The sequence below is a fragment of the Leucoraja erinacea genome, chromosome 35 (genome assembly GCF_028641065.1).
Source record: "Leucoraja erinacea ecotype New England chromosome 35, Leri_hhj_1, whole genome shotgun sequence".
NCBI lineage: Eukaryota > Metazoa > Chordata > Chondrichthyes > Rajiformes > Rajidae > Leucoraja > Leucoraja erinaceus.
The window spans coordinates 12,486,718-12,499,433 of record NC_073411.1 but is presented as its reverse complement, the minus strand read 5'-3'; the positions used below and the strand labels follow the sequence as shown (position 1 = coordinate 12,499,433).

The following is a 12,716-nucleotide window of genomic DNA, read 5'->3' as shown; positions in this document are numbered from 1 at the left end:
GTGGTCATGCATGCCCATTGCCATGCTGGGCACCGTCAGAGATGAAGAGCAAAGATTTCCCGCACCGCCTCGACTGCCACTAGATGTCACTATCTTACCTCAAAGGGGAATTCATAGAACATAGAACAGTACAGTACAGAAACAGGCCCTTCGGCCCAAAATATCCATGCTGAACGTGATGCCAAGACCATCTCTCATGTGCCAGAACATCACCCACATCCCTCCATTCCCTGCATATCCATGTGTCCAAAAGTTTCTTAAACACTGCTATCATATCTGCCTCCTCCACCCAGGTGCAGGAGGAGGCCATTCGGCCCTTCGAGCCTGCACCGCCATTCAATATGATCATGGCTGATCATCCAACTCAGTATCCCGTACCTGCCTTCTCTCCATACCCCCTGATCCCCTTAGCCACAAGGGCCACATCTAACTCCCTCTTAAATATAGTCAATGAACTGGCCTCAACTACCCTCTGCGGCAGAGAGTTCCAGAGATTCACCACTCTCTGTGTGAAAAAAGTTCTTCTCATCTCGGTTTTAAAGGATTTCCCCCTTATCCTTAAACTGTGACCCCTTGTCCTGGACTTCCCGAACATCGGGAACAATCTTCCTGCATCTAGCCTGTCCAACCCCTTAAGATCAGCCATGATCACATTGAATGGTGGTGTTGGCTCGAAGGGCCTACTTCGGCACCTATTGTCTATTGTCTCTGGGTGAAAATGTTTTTCCTCATCTCTGTTCTAAATGGCCTACCGCTAATTCTTAAACTGTGGCCCCTGGTTCTGGATTCCCCCAACATGGGAACTTGTAACGAGAGTTAGGGTGGAGGAGCAGGAGTGAGAAGGGGGGAGGGGAGGTGGAGGGGGAGGGAGGAGAGGAGAGGAGAGGGGGGGGAGGGGGTTGGAAATAAGAGTGCATGGTGAGGGGAGTTAGCGGAGGAGTGAGAGGAGGAGAGGAGACGGAGGGGAAGAGAGTGTTAGAGGAAGGGTTGGTTAGTTGGAAGGGGGGGGTTTAGGGGGGAGAAGGGAGGAGAAGAGGGCAGCAACAGAAGGACAGGAGGAGGAGATGAGGGATTTGAAGTCAAGTCAAGTCAAGTTTATTTGTCACATACACATACGAGATGTGCAATGAAATGAAAGTGGCAATGCTCGCGGACTTTTGTGCAAAAGACAAACAACAAAACAACCAAACAAATTATAAACACAATCATAACACACATATTCTTTTACATAATAAATAATGGAAGGAAAAACGATCTGTAGAGTTAGTCCCTGGTGAGATAGGCGTTTACAGTCCGAATTGCCTCTGGGAAGAAACTCCTTCTCAACCTCTCCGTTCTCACCGCATGGCAACGGAGGCGTTTGCCTGACCGTAGCAGCTGGAACAGTCCGTTGCAAGGGTGGAAGGGGTCTCCCATGATTTTATTTGCTCTGGAGTTGCACCTCCAGTTGTATAGTTCCTGCAGGGGGGTAAGTGAAGTTCCCATAGTGCGTTCGGCCGAACACACTACTCTCTGCAGAGCCTTCTTGTCCTGGGCAGAGCAATTCCCAAACCAGATGGAAATGAATACAAACACTCTACAGTAAATAATATTCTGAAACCAGAGATTCGCGTTGATATTGTTGATGTTGCCATGAGATGATAGGAAGGTTATCAGACTGATGGTCATTGTCTTGGAGATCTATTGCATTCAGAACTAGTGGACATGCAGGAAGCTATTGAGAGGAGCAATGGTGAAATTGGAGCATTACATGTTGAGAAATTGTCAGAGCCCCCGGCATTGTAAAACCTTTCCAAAAGCTTCATCTTTGGGGAATTCTGAAGCCATTTGCTGCAGATAGATTTATTTCAGGCGTAAATCACAAACAGATTCCGTCCAAATTTTTTTGGCGTAAAGAATCTAACCTCTGACGGGCCACACCGGGTTGTTGTGTGTAGGAAGGAAGTGCAGATGCTGGTTTACACCGAAGATAGTCCCACACACAAAGTGCTGCAGTCACTCAGCGGGACAGGCAGCATCTCTGGAGAGAAGGAAAGGGGCGACGTTTCATGTCGAGACCCTTCTTCAACCCAGATTAGTGGATCATCGATCTCTCTAGATTAGGCAGCAAGAAATGAGGAGGTTTGTGTGTCAAGGTACAAGCAGAAGCCATATTTCCACTCCAGCACCTATTTTCTATGTTTCTATGTCTATGTTGCTATATAACCATATAACAATTTACAGCACGGAAACAGGCCATCTCGACCCTTCTAGTCTGTGCCGAACACATAATCTCCCCTAGTCCCATATACCTGCGCTCAGACCATAACCCTCCATTCCCTTCCCGTCCATATAACTATCCAATTTATTTTTAAATGATAAAAACGAACCTGCCTCCACCACCTTCTTCATTCCACACAGCTACCACTCTCAGAGTAAAGAAGTTCCCCCTCATGTTACCCCTAAACTTCAGTCCCTTAATTCTCAAGTCATGTCCCCTTGTTTGAATCTTCCCTACTCTCAGTGGGAAAAGCTTATCCACGCCAACTCTGTCTATCCCTCTCATCATTTTAAAAACCTCTATCAAGTCCCCCCTTAACCTTCTGCGCTCCAAAGAATAAAGACCTAACTTGTTCAACCTTTCTCTGTAACTGCTATATGATTAATATAGCAGAGGAATGCCACGATGGTGGGTTGGAAAGGTTTGGAGGGATGAGGGCCAAATGCAGGTGAATGGGACTAACTCAGATTGGAATCTAGGTTGCCATGGACAAGTTGGGTCAACGGGCCTGTTTCTGTGTTTAAGAAGGAACTGTGCAGATGCTGGAAAATCGAAGGTAGACAAAAATGCTGGAGAAACTCTCCATAGATGCTGCTGCACCCGCCTGCCCTGTTTCTGTGCTGTGTGACTCCACCCCAAAACAAAAAACAAACCATAAAAATACCGAACAATATTTCTACAGCATCTCTCGAATGCCCAGCCCATCTCTGCGGTAGACCGTTGCATACCAGGTTTTGCAATCAAGTCCCTCTGCCAAAGACGCTGTACAAAGATCTTCCATTGAAGCTGGCCCCCATGGGTACATTTGCCCCCTCTGGTTAAACTCTGCTGGCATTGACAGGCGCTTTGAATTATGTATTAACAAGGGATCAACTCTTTTAAATAACAGCTGTTTTTGTTTGTGGAATAACAGTTAGTAAGGCCAAAATCTATCCTGATTTAGTTATAAACTGGCATTAGGACTAAACTGGAATGGATGCATTTGGAAACTTGCTCATTGATGGTGCAAGGACATCGTTGAAAACCGCGCGGGATTTCTCCGGGATCTTCGGTTTCCTCCCACACGTTAAAGAGGTACAGGTTTGTAGGTTTAAGAAGGAACTGCGAATGCTGGAAAATCGAAGGTAGACATAAATGCTGGAGAAACTCAGCGGGTGAGGCAGCATCTATGGAGCGAAGGAAATAGGCAACGTTTCTCCTGGAGGCTGGAGTTTCTCCAGGATTTTTGTCTAGAAACACAGAAACATAGAAACATAGAAAATAGGTGCAGGAGTAGGCCATTCGGCCCTTCGAGCCTCAGGTTTGTAGGTCTATCTCAGGTTTGTAGGTTAATTGGCTTGGGATAAATGTAAATTGTCCCTAGTGTGTGTAGGATAGTGTTGATGTGCGGGGATCGCTGGTCGGTCCGTACTCGGAGGGGTGAAAGGCCTGTTTCCATGCTGTATCAGTGAACTAAACACTAGTGTGGGCTCCATCTGCTGACTCCTCTGAGCATATTGTCACCTATGTAAATAAAATCATGAAAAATTGATCTTTACAATGTTTTCCCACAGTTAATGATGCAAAACCAACCAACATGTTCTGTTTTTGCAGTCTTCAGGTGTAGAACGTAACTAGGGTTTATTCTGCACACTTGGTGAAAGACAGTCACATCTCACTTGCACACAGCGACCATTAACACAGTAATGAGTCCATTCAGGCAATGGAGGTTGTAAAACCTGGCACCGCTGTATTGATGGAAGTGTGTATGTGTACATGTGTGTATGGAATGTGTGTGTGCATATGTGTATATGAGTGTGTGTATGTGTGTATATATGAATGTGTGTATGAGTGTGTGTGAGTGTGTGTGTGTGTGTATGTCTGGTATGTGTGTATATATGAAAATGTGTGTATGAAAGTAGGTGTGAGTGTATTGCCCTTGAGCCTGTCTGCCATATGTATGTCATAAGTGATGTGTGTATGTGTACCTGTGTGTATACCCCCTGTGTAGTGTGTGTGGGCCACATCTATGTGTGTATGAAATATAGCCAATGAATGGTGTGTGTATGAGTGTGGCTGTATGTATATGTGTGTGTGTATGTGAGTGTGTGTATATGAATGTGTGTGTTTATGAGTGTGTGTATGAGAGTGGTTGTGTATGTGTGTGTATGAGCGTGTGCGCTTGTATATGTGCATGCATGTGTGTGTGCATGTATGAGCGTGTGTGTGTGTGCATGTATGAGCATGTGTGTGTGTGTGTGCATGTATTAGTGTCTGTACACGTTTGTGTGTATGAATGTATGAGTGTGTGTGTGCATGTACCTGTATGTATCAATCCCAGATCTTTTGCGCTGAAAGTCAACAACTCTACCTCTTTGGCAACTCCTTGATCGGACGGACTTTGCTGGCTTTACCTTGCACTAAACATTATTCCCTTATCATGTATCTGTACACTGTAAATGGCTCGATTATAACCATGCATTGTCTTTCCGCTGACTGGTTAGCACGCAACAAAAGCCTTTGACTGTACCTCGGTACACGTGACAATAAACTAAACAGTACACCGTGTCGTGATGGGATAGTGATGTGTAGGAAGGAACTGCAGATGCTGGTTGAATTCGAAGGTAGACACAAAATGCTGGAGTAACTCAGCGGGACAGGCAGCATCTCTGGAGAGAACGAATGGGTGACATTTCGGGTCGAGACACGTCTTCAGACTGTCTCACCCGCTGAGTTCCTCCAGCATTTTGTGTCGACCTTCGATTTAAACCAGCATCCGCAGGTCTTTCTTACACGAGATGTTCCCGGTGTTTGTTGCTGCTGTGTGGATGCTGACTGTCCCTTCTGCTTTCCCCCTGGTGTGCCCGCAGGAATGGAGGCTGCGGGAGCGCGGGGGAACCAGTGCCTGGATGCAGCCAAGGCCTGCAACCTGAACGACACCTGCAAGAGGTACCGCTCCATTTACATCTCCACCTGCGTCAAGCGCACCTCCGCCACGGACAGCTGCAGCCGCCGCCGCTGCCACAAGTCGCTGCGGCAGTTCTTTGACCGCGTGCCGGCCGAGTACAGCTACCGGCTGCTCTTCTGCTCCTGCAACGACCCCGCCTGCGCCGAGCGGCGGCGACAGACCATCGTGCCCGCCTGCTCGTACGAGAGCAAGGACAAGCCCAACTGCCTGGCGCTACACCAAACCTGCAAGACCGACCACGTGTGCAGGTAAGGCCGTCAAAGTGGGAACCCACCCAGAACCAGGAGCCCGGTCTACTGGCGGTACTGGCTCAAAGGGCCGAATGGCCTATTCCTGCATCTATTGACTTGTCTGTTATTGGGGATGATCACATTGAATGGCGGTGCAGCCTCGAAGGGCTGAATGGCCTACTCCTGCCTCTATTGACTTGTCTGTTATTGGGGATGATCACATTGAATGGCGGTGCAGCCTCGAAGGGCCGAATGGCCTCTACTCCTGCACCTATTGTCTACTATTGGGGATGATCAGCCATGATCACATTGAATGGCGGTGCAGCCTCGAAGGGCCGAATGGCCTCTACTCCTGCACCTATTGTCAATTGTCTGTTATTGGGGATGATCATATTGAATGGCAGTGCTGGCTCGAAGGGCCGAATGGCCTCTACTCCTGCACCTATTGTCTACTATTGGGGATGATCAGCCATGATCACATTGAATGCCGGTGCAGCCTCGAAGGGCCGAATGGCCTCTACTCCTGCACCTATTGTCTACTATTGGGGATGATCAGCCATGATCACATTGAATGGCAGTGCAGCCTCGAAGGGCCGAATGGCCTCTACTCCTGCACCTATTGTCTATTGTCTGTTATTGGGGATGATCATATTGAATGGCGGTGCTGGCTCGAAGGGTCGAATGGCCTCTACTCCTGCACCTATTGTCTATTGTCTGTTATTGGGGATGATCATATTGAATGGCGGTGCTGGCTCGAAGGGTCGAATGGCCTCTACTCCTGCACCTATTGTCTATTATTGTGGATGATCAGCCATGATCACATTGAATGGCGGTGCAGCCTCGAAGGGCCGAATGGTCTACTCCTGCACCTGTTGTCTATTGTATCTCACCCACATCCTCCACTAGCGGGAGAGTCCAGGACTAGAGGTCACAGCCTCAGAATTAAAGGACGTTCTTTTAGGAAGGAGATGAGGAGGAATTTCATCCTGCCAGGACCCTCGGTTGTCAAAGACTTGCAGAGTCTGAGCATTGCTGCCCATCACAGTATTGCTTCTATCGGTTTAGATTATGAGAGGGGACCTCATTGAAAAATGCAGAATAGTGAAAGGCTTGGATACAGTGGATGTGGAGAGGATGTTTCCACTAGTGGGAGAGACTAGGACGAGAGGTCACAGCCTCAGAATTAAAGGACGTTCCTTTAGGAAGACGATGAGGAGGAATTTCTTCAGTCAGAGGGTGGTGAATCTGTGGAATTATTTGCCACAGAGGCTGTGGAGGCCAAGTCAATGGATATTTTTAAGGTAGAGATAGATAAATTCTTGATTAGTACAGGTGTCAGGGGTTATGGGGAGAGGGCAGGAGAATGGGGTTAGGAGGGAGGGACAGATCAGCCATGATTGAATGGAGCGGTATACTTGATGGGCCGAATGGTCTAATTCTGCTCCTATCACTTATGACCTGCGGAATCTGCCCCGATCAGTGACCCATCACCAGATGTGCTGCCTGACCTGAAACATCTGGCGTGTGGGTGGCACAGCAGTGGAGTTGCTGCACCAGAGACCCGGGTTCGATCCTGGCTACGGGTGCTGTCTGCACGGAGTTTGCACGTTCTCCCTCTGATCCCGTGGGTTTCCTCTGGGTGCTCTGGTTTCCTCCCACGCTCCAAAGACGTGGGGGGTTTGTAGGTTGATTAGCTTCTGTAAAATTTGTAAATTGTCCCTAGCGTGTGTGTGCGTGTGTGTGTGTGCGTGTGTGTGTGTGTGTGTGTGCGTGTGTGTGTGAGTGTGTGTGCATACAGGCCGATCGTGACTCGATGTGTGCCGCATCTGTTCAAGTAGCGTGTGCTAGTGTGACTCGTGTGTGGTGGTGTGATGTGTGTGTGTGTAAGTGCAGATGAAATCAGATTGCAGGATAAAACCAAGTGCTAGCGTACAGGGGCCGATCTTCGCTGGTCGGCACGGACAAACCTCGATGGGGCCGAAGAGCCTGTTTCCATGCCGCATCTGTTCAAGACTAGCGTCTAAAGTCCCCGCAAACCATCAGTAACCACAGCTAGACTTCCCCGACAATGACTCGAAGGACACAGAAAGCATTTGATGTCTGGTGGAACTCATGTGGATGATGAAGCGAGAGAGAGAAAGAGAGAGTCGTGGAAAATAAGATGCAGATGAAATCAGATTGCAGAAATAAAACCAAGTCTGACTAGTCTTTTTATAACCTCCCACTCTCCATCCAGGGAGCTGTGACAGTAATTAGATATTTTAAATTACCATTCTGCCATGATAATTTAGTTACATCTTGGAGAGAGACAAATTCAAATTTGAATACAGCCTGTGTGTCTTTCCGGAAACATCAAATTCCTTCTCTGGTATTGACTGAATTCCAGCATTTTGTATCTCTAAACAAAACTTCTAAACTGATGGATCGATAATAATTTGCTCATGGCTATATTCACCGCTGGAGACTGTTCAACCCCATTACAAAGGTTTAACAGTTTTCAGTGCTTCAGATAGGATTTCTGATATATAGTTAAAATCTCAGTATCCAAAATGTTTTAATCATCCCTCCACTAATGATTTGCACCTCATGCGTGACGTCGCTCGCAAATCACGCGTCATCGTGCGTCAGTAAGTCAGCGTCTGGTGCGCGTGAAGTCAGTTTAATCGCCATGTATGTCAGGACGCACGTGATCACGTGAGTGCCAATGCGTCAGCCTCACCCCATCTCCCTGCCCTGATACACAGACCCGCTGTCTTGGAGAAATTATGCTAGCACTATCACACACACACCCACACACACGTGCGTACCCACATCAGCACACCCGCAACGTGCGTACCCGCATCAGCACGCGTACCCAATGCGTCAACGTGCACGCACACGCGTACCCACGTGCGTACCCAATGCATCACGTGCACCCATGCGTCAGCGTGCGTACCCACACAATGCGTCACACCCACACACCCATGCGTCAGCGTGCGTACCCATGCGTCAGCGTGCGTACCCAATGCGTCAGCGTGCGTACCCAATGCGTCAGCGCGCGTACCCAATGCGTCAGCGCGCGTACCCAATGCGTCAGCGTGCGTACCCAATGCGTCAGCGTGCGTACCCAATGCATCAGCGTGCGAATGCGATGCTTCACGCAGGTAGCGCGCGAGGATTTTGTTCCTGTACTCAATCCTGGAGCGCCGCGAGATACCGCGGGCCACCGCATACGATTCCACGCCTCACCATGCGCACCCCACGCGTCACCCTAATTTACATATAACGCGTAAATGAGGCGCAAATGACAGCCAAGTGGGACAGGCCCTTAAGATTTAATTGGCTTCAGTAAAATTGTAAAGTGTCGCCAGATGTGTAGGACAGTGCTAGTGTACGGGGCAATCACTGGTCAGCACAGGCTCGGTGGCCGAACAGCCTGTTCCCACGCTGTATCTCGACAGTCCAAAGCCTAAAATAAAACCTGTCTGAAGGTTACAAGGACACCTGCGAGGCACATGGTTTAAACAGCAGATGCAAATGTGACCCAATTCAAATAAAAAGGGACTCTTGCATCTTGACAATGCCTTTGATTTCTCGTTGAGGAGATTGCTAGGACCTATTCAGCCATCGAAACACTGATGCAATGCATGGTGACATAAACGTTATTCCACACAGCAGTCTCCTACAACAGCAAAGTGACAATGACCAGAGGCATATCAAAAAAATACTGCAGATATTGAAGAGATTAACTAAAAGCATGAACATGCTGGAAATACTCATCAGGTCAGGCAGCATCTGTGGAAAGAGAAACAGGTCAATTGCATTTTTTTCCCGTTTAGTTTAGAGATACAACGTGGAAACAGGCCCCCTGACTCTCAGTCTGAAGAAGGTTCTCAATAGACAATAGGTGCAGGAGTAGGCCATTCGGCCCTATGAGCCAGCACCGCCATTCACTGTGATCATGGCTGGTCAACCACAATCAGTACCCCGTTCCTGCCTTCTCCCCATATTCTCGACCCGATATGTCACCTATTCCCATCCATGTGCTCCTTTCACTCCCCACCTTGACATGCCTGAAGATACTACAGCCTCGAACATCGAGATGCCACTTCTGCCTGGCCTTCCCTGCCTGCATTCCCTTCCTCTCTTGCTCATCAACGTATTTTTATTTTTGTATTTAAGAGAAAGGGCCTCACATTGTGTAAAGTATTGGAAATACCAGCCTGGGATTCTGTCTTCCATTCTCCAAACCCGATTAGAACCAACACCGTTTGCCCTGGGGTGGAGGGTGGAGGGTACAGTCACTCAGCAGATAAAGAAAAGCAGAGGTGGTTGTCTGGAGGTTTGCAACACTGAATGTGCCAATCTGCATATACAGTTCGTAGGATCTCCGCTGAATTCCTGCTTGACTTTGACATACAGGGGCCATGTGTACGTGTCACATCCTTAATGACAAGAAATCCTCCTCTCTACTTCTCTGGTTAATTGCGATAAATCTTTTTTAAATGGGAGCAGAGACTTTCATGCAGAGGTTTAGTGTGATGTAGAATTCAAATGGGTGCTTGGAGCAAGTCAGTCAGGCACATGAAGCAAAGACATAAGTAATGGGACTGGTTGACAGAAATGCTGGAGAAACATAGAAACATAGCTCAATTGCTCAAGGTCTAAGTATAAGAAAAAGAGTATGCAGAGGCTTAAGGTAGCATACAATGATGCAATGAGGTTGCTACTTTGTGTCCCTAGCTGGCATAATGCCAGTCAATTGTTTGTGTCCACTAGGGTGCCAACCTGTGAGGCACTCTTAAGACAGCTGATGTTTAGTTTTATGTGTCGCCAGGACAAGTCAGAGAACCACATAATTGAAGCCTTAGTCAGCCCTCTGAAAAGCTGCTATAGATTCACTTCTAGGCTAAGATGGCATTGGTGCAATAGCTTATATATATTTTAGGCTAATATGCAATTTCTTAATGTATCTTTGTAATTCTTTGTACTGTTTGATGTGTATATGGACCTGTGTCTGAAATAAAGCTTTAATAATAATAATAATAGAAATTAGGTGCAGGAGTAGGCCATTCGGCCCTTCGAGTCTGCACCACCATTCAATATCATCATGGCTGATCATCCAACTCAGTATCCTGTACCTGCCTTCTCTCCATACCCCCTGATCCCTTTAGCCACAAGGGCCACATCCAACTCCCTATTAAATATAGCCAATGAACTGTGGCCTCCACTACCTTCTGTGGCAGAGAATTCCAGAGATTCACCACTCTCTGTGTGAAAAATGTTTTTCTCATCTCAGTCCTAAAAGATTTCCCCCTTATCCTTAAACTGTGACCCCTTGTTCTGGACTTCCCCAACATCGGGAACAATCTTCCTACATCTAGCCTGTCCAACCCCTTAAGAATTTTGTAAGTTTCTATAAGATCCCCCCTCAATCTTCTAAATTCTAGCGAGTACAAGCCGAGTCTATCCAGTCTTTCTTCATATGAAAGTCCTGACATCCCAGGAACCCAGAGGGTGAGGCCTCACCCACCGAGTTACTCCAGCATTTTTGTCTACCTTCGATTTTTCCAGCATCTGCAGTTCATTCTTAAACAGTAATGGGACTGAAGTGCTGCTGAGAAACCCATTGCTCTCTTTTATTCAATGGCTTTTGTACGAAAATTATTCCTCGACACTTCGGAAGAACTCTGAACCTTGTGGCCTTGCCACAATGAATGAATTCTCCCAGTGTCTAATCGTTCTCAGTGTTGAGTCTATGGTAGATACTGTATTGCAGGTAATTTTGAATGCAGTGTTAGTTTAGACAAAATCAGATGCACAAAGGTCTTGGCCAGCTCTAATTGAACCAGAATTATTTGAATGGAAGGTAATCAAAAAATTTTCGGGCCAAAATCCTTCTTCAGACTGATGTAGGGTGGGGGGGGGGGGGGGAGAATTTATAGAAGAGGAGGAGCCCGAGGGTTGAGGGATAGCTGAGAGGGGAGGAGACAGCAAGGGCTACCGGAAATTGGAGAATTCAATGTTTATGCCGCTAGGGTGCAGACTGCCCAAGCGGAATATGAGGTGTTGCTCCTCCTTGTTTGAATGTACATTTGTCTGGGTGCATCGGTTAGTTAACAATTGGGTTAAAGTCATAGAGTCATACAGCGTGGAAACAGGCCCTTCGGCCCAACTTGACCAACCCGTCCCATCCATACACTAGTCCCGCTTGCCTGCGTTTTGCCCCTATCCTTCTAAACCCGTCCAATCCATGCACCTGCCTTATTGCTTCTTAAACATTGCGATCATCCCTGCCTCAACTACTTCCTCCGGCAGCTCGTTCCATACACCCACCACCCCTTGCGTGAAATGGTTACCCCTCAGATTCCAGGGAACGTCCTCGTAAATCATCCCAGTGCTCTTTCCAGCTTGACAACATCCTTCCTCCACTCCAGGGAGACTAAAAATGGATCAGTACTCCAAAGAAACAGTGTGCAGGTTCTGGGGAGTTATCGAGTTGCAGTTCCATTAATTTCTTTGAGTCTTATCTCCCCTCAGCTCTTCAGTCATTTCTGCCTTGCAGCTTACGGACCACGGCACTGCTTAAATTCACCCAGCAGCCAGAACTTGGGTTCACTTCTCCAGTTCTGGCTGCTTGCCCAAATGCTTCAATCTGTCTAATGCCTCAGAGTGCACCTGAAGAACTCTGGAAACTGAAGCAGGAGCAGCGAGCTTCAGTGCGCACACATCCAACTGCAAGGCTGTAAGAGTTTCAATGACGATACTAAATAGGAGACCCTGACTACGGGGGAGCAAGGAGGAAGTGGGCTGAACTTTGGTGCCTTCCCTCCCAGTGGGCAATGTCGATTCATCATAGAAACATAGAAATTAGGTGCAGGTGTAGAGGCCATTCGGCCCTTCGAGCCTGCACCGCCATTCAATATGATCATGGCTGATCATCCAACTCAGTATCCCGTACCTGCCTTCTCTCCATACCCCCTGATCCCCTTAGCCACAAGGGCCACATCTAACTCCCTCTTAAATATAGCCAATGAACTGGCCTCAACTACCCTCTGTGGCAGAGAGTTCCAGAGATTCACCACTCTCTGCGTGAAAAAAGTTCTTCTCATCTCGGTTTTAAAGGATTTCCCCCTTATCCTTAAGCTGTGACCCCTTGTCCTGGACTTCCCTAACATCGGGAACAATCTTCCTGCATCTAGCCTGTCCAACCCCTTAAGAATTTTGTAAGTTTCTATAAGATCCCCTCTCAATCTTCTAAATTCTAGAGAGTATAAACCAATTCTGCTTTGTGTCATGT

The 12,716-nt window shown here is 47.5% G+C and overlaps 1 protein-coding gene across 1 annotated transcript in view; it reads left to right on the top strand.

The window, feature by feature from the left end:
- The window catches only part of gfra2b (GDNF family receptor alpha 2b), a 116,401-nt gene that overhangs the window by 57,997 nt on the left and 45,688 nt on the right, over window positions 1–12,716 (top strand). Inside the window, exon 4 of the mRNA XM_055662326.1 lies at window positions 5,110–5,455. Coding sequence (XP_055518301.1) covers window positions 5,110–5,455 — 346 coding nt within the window. The remainder of the gene's footprint in view (window positions 1–5,109; window positions 5,456–12,716) is intronic.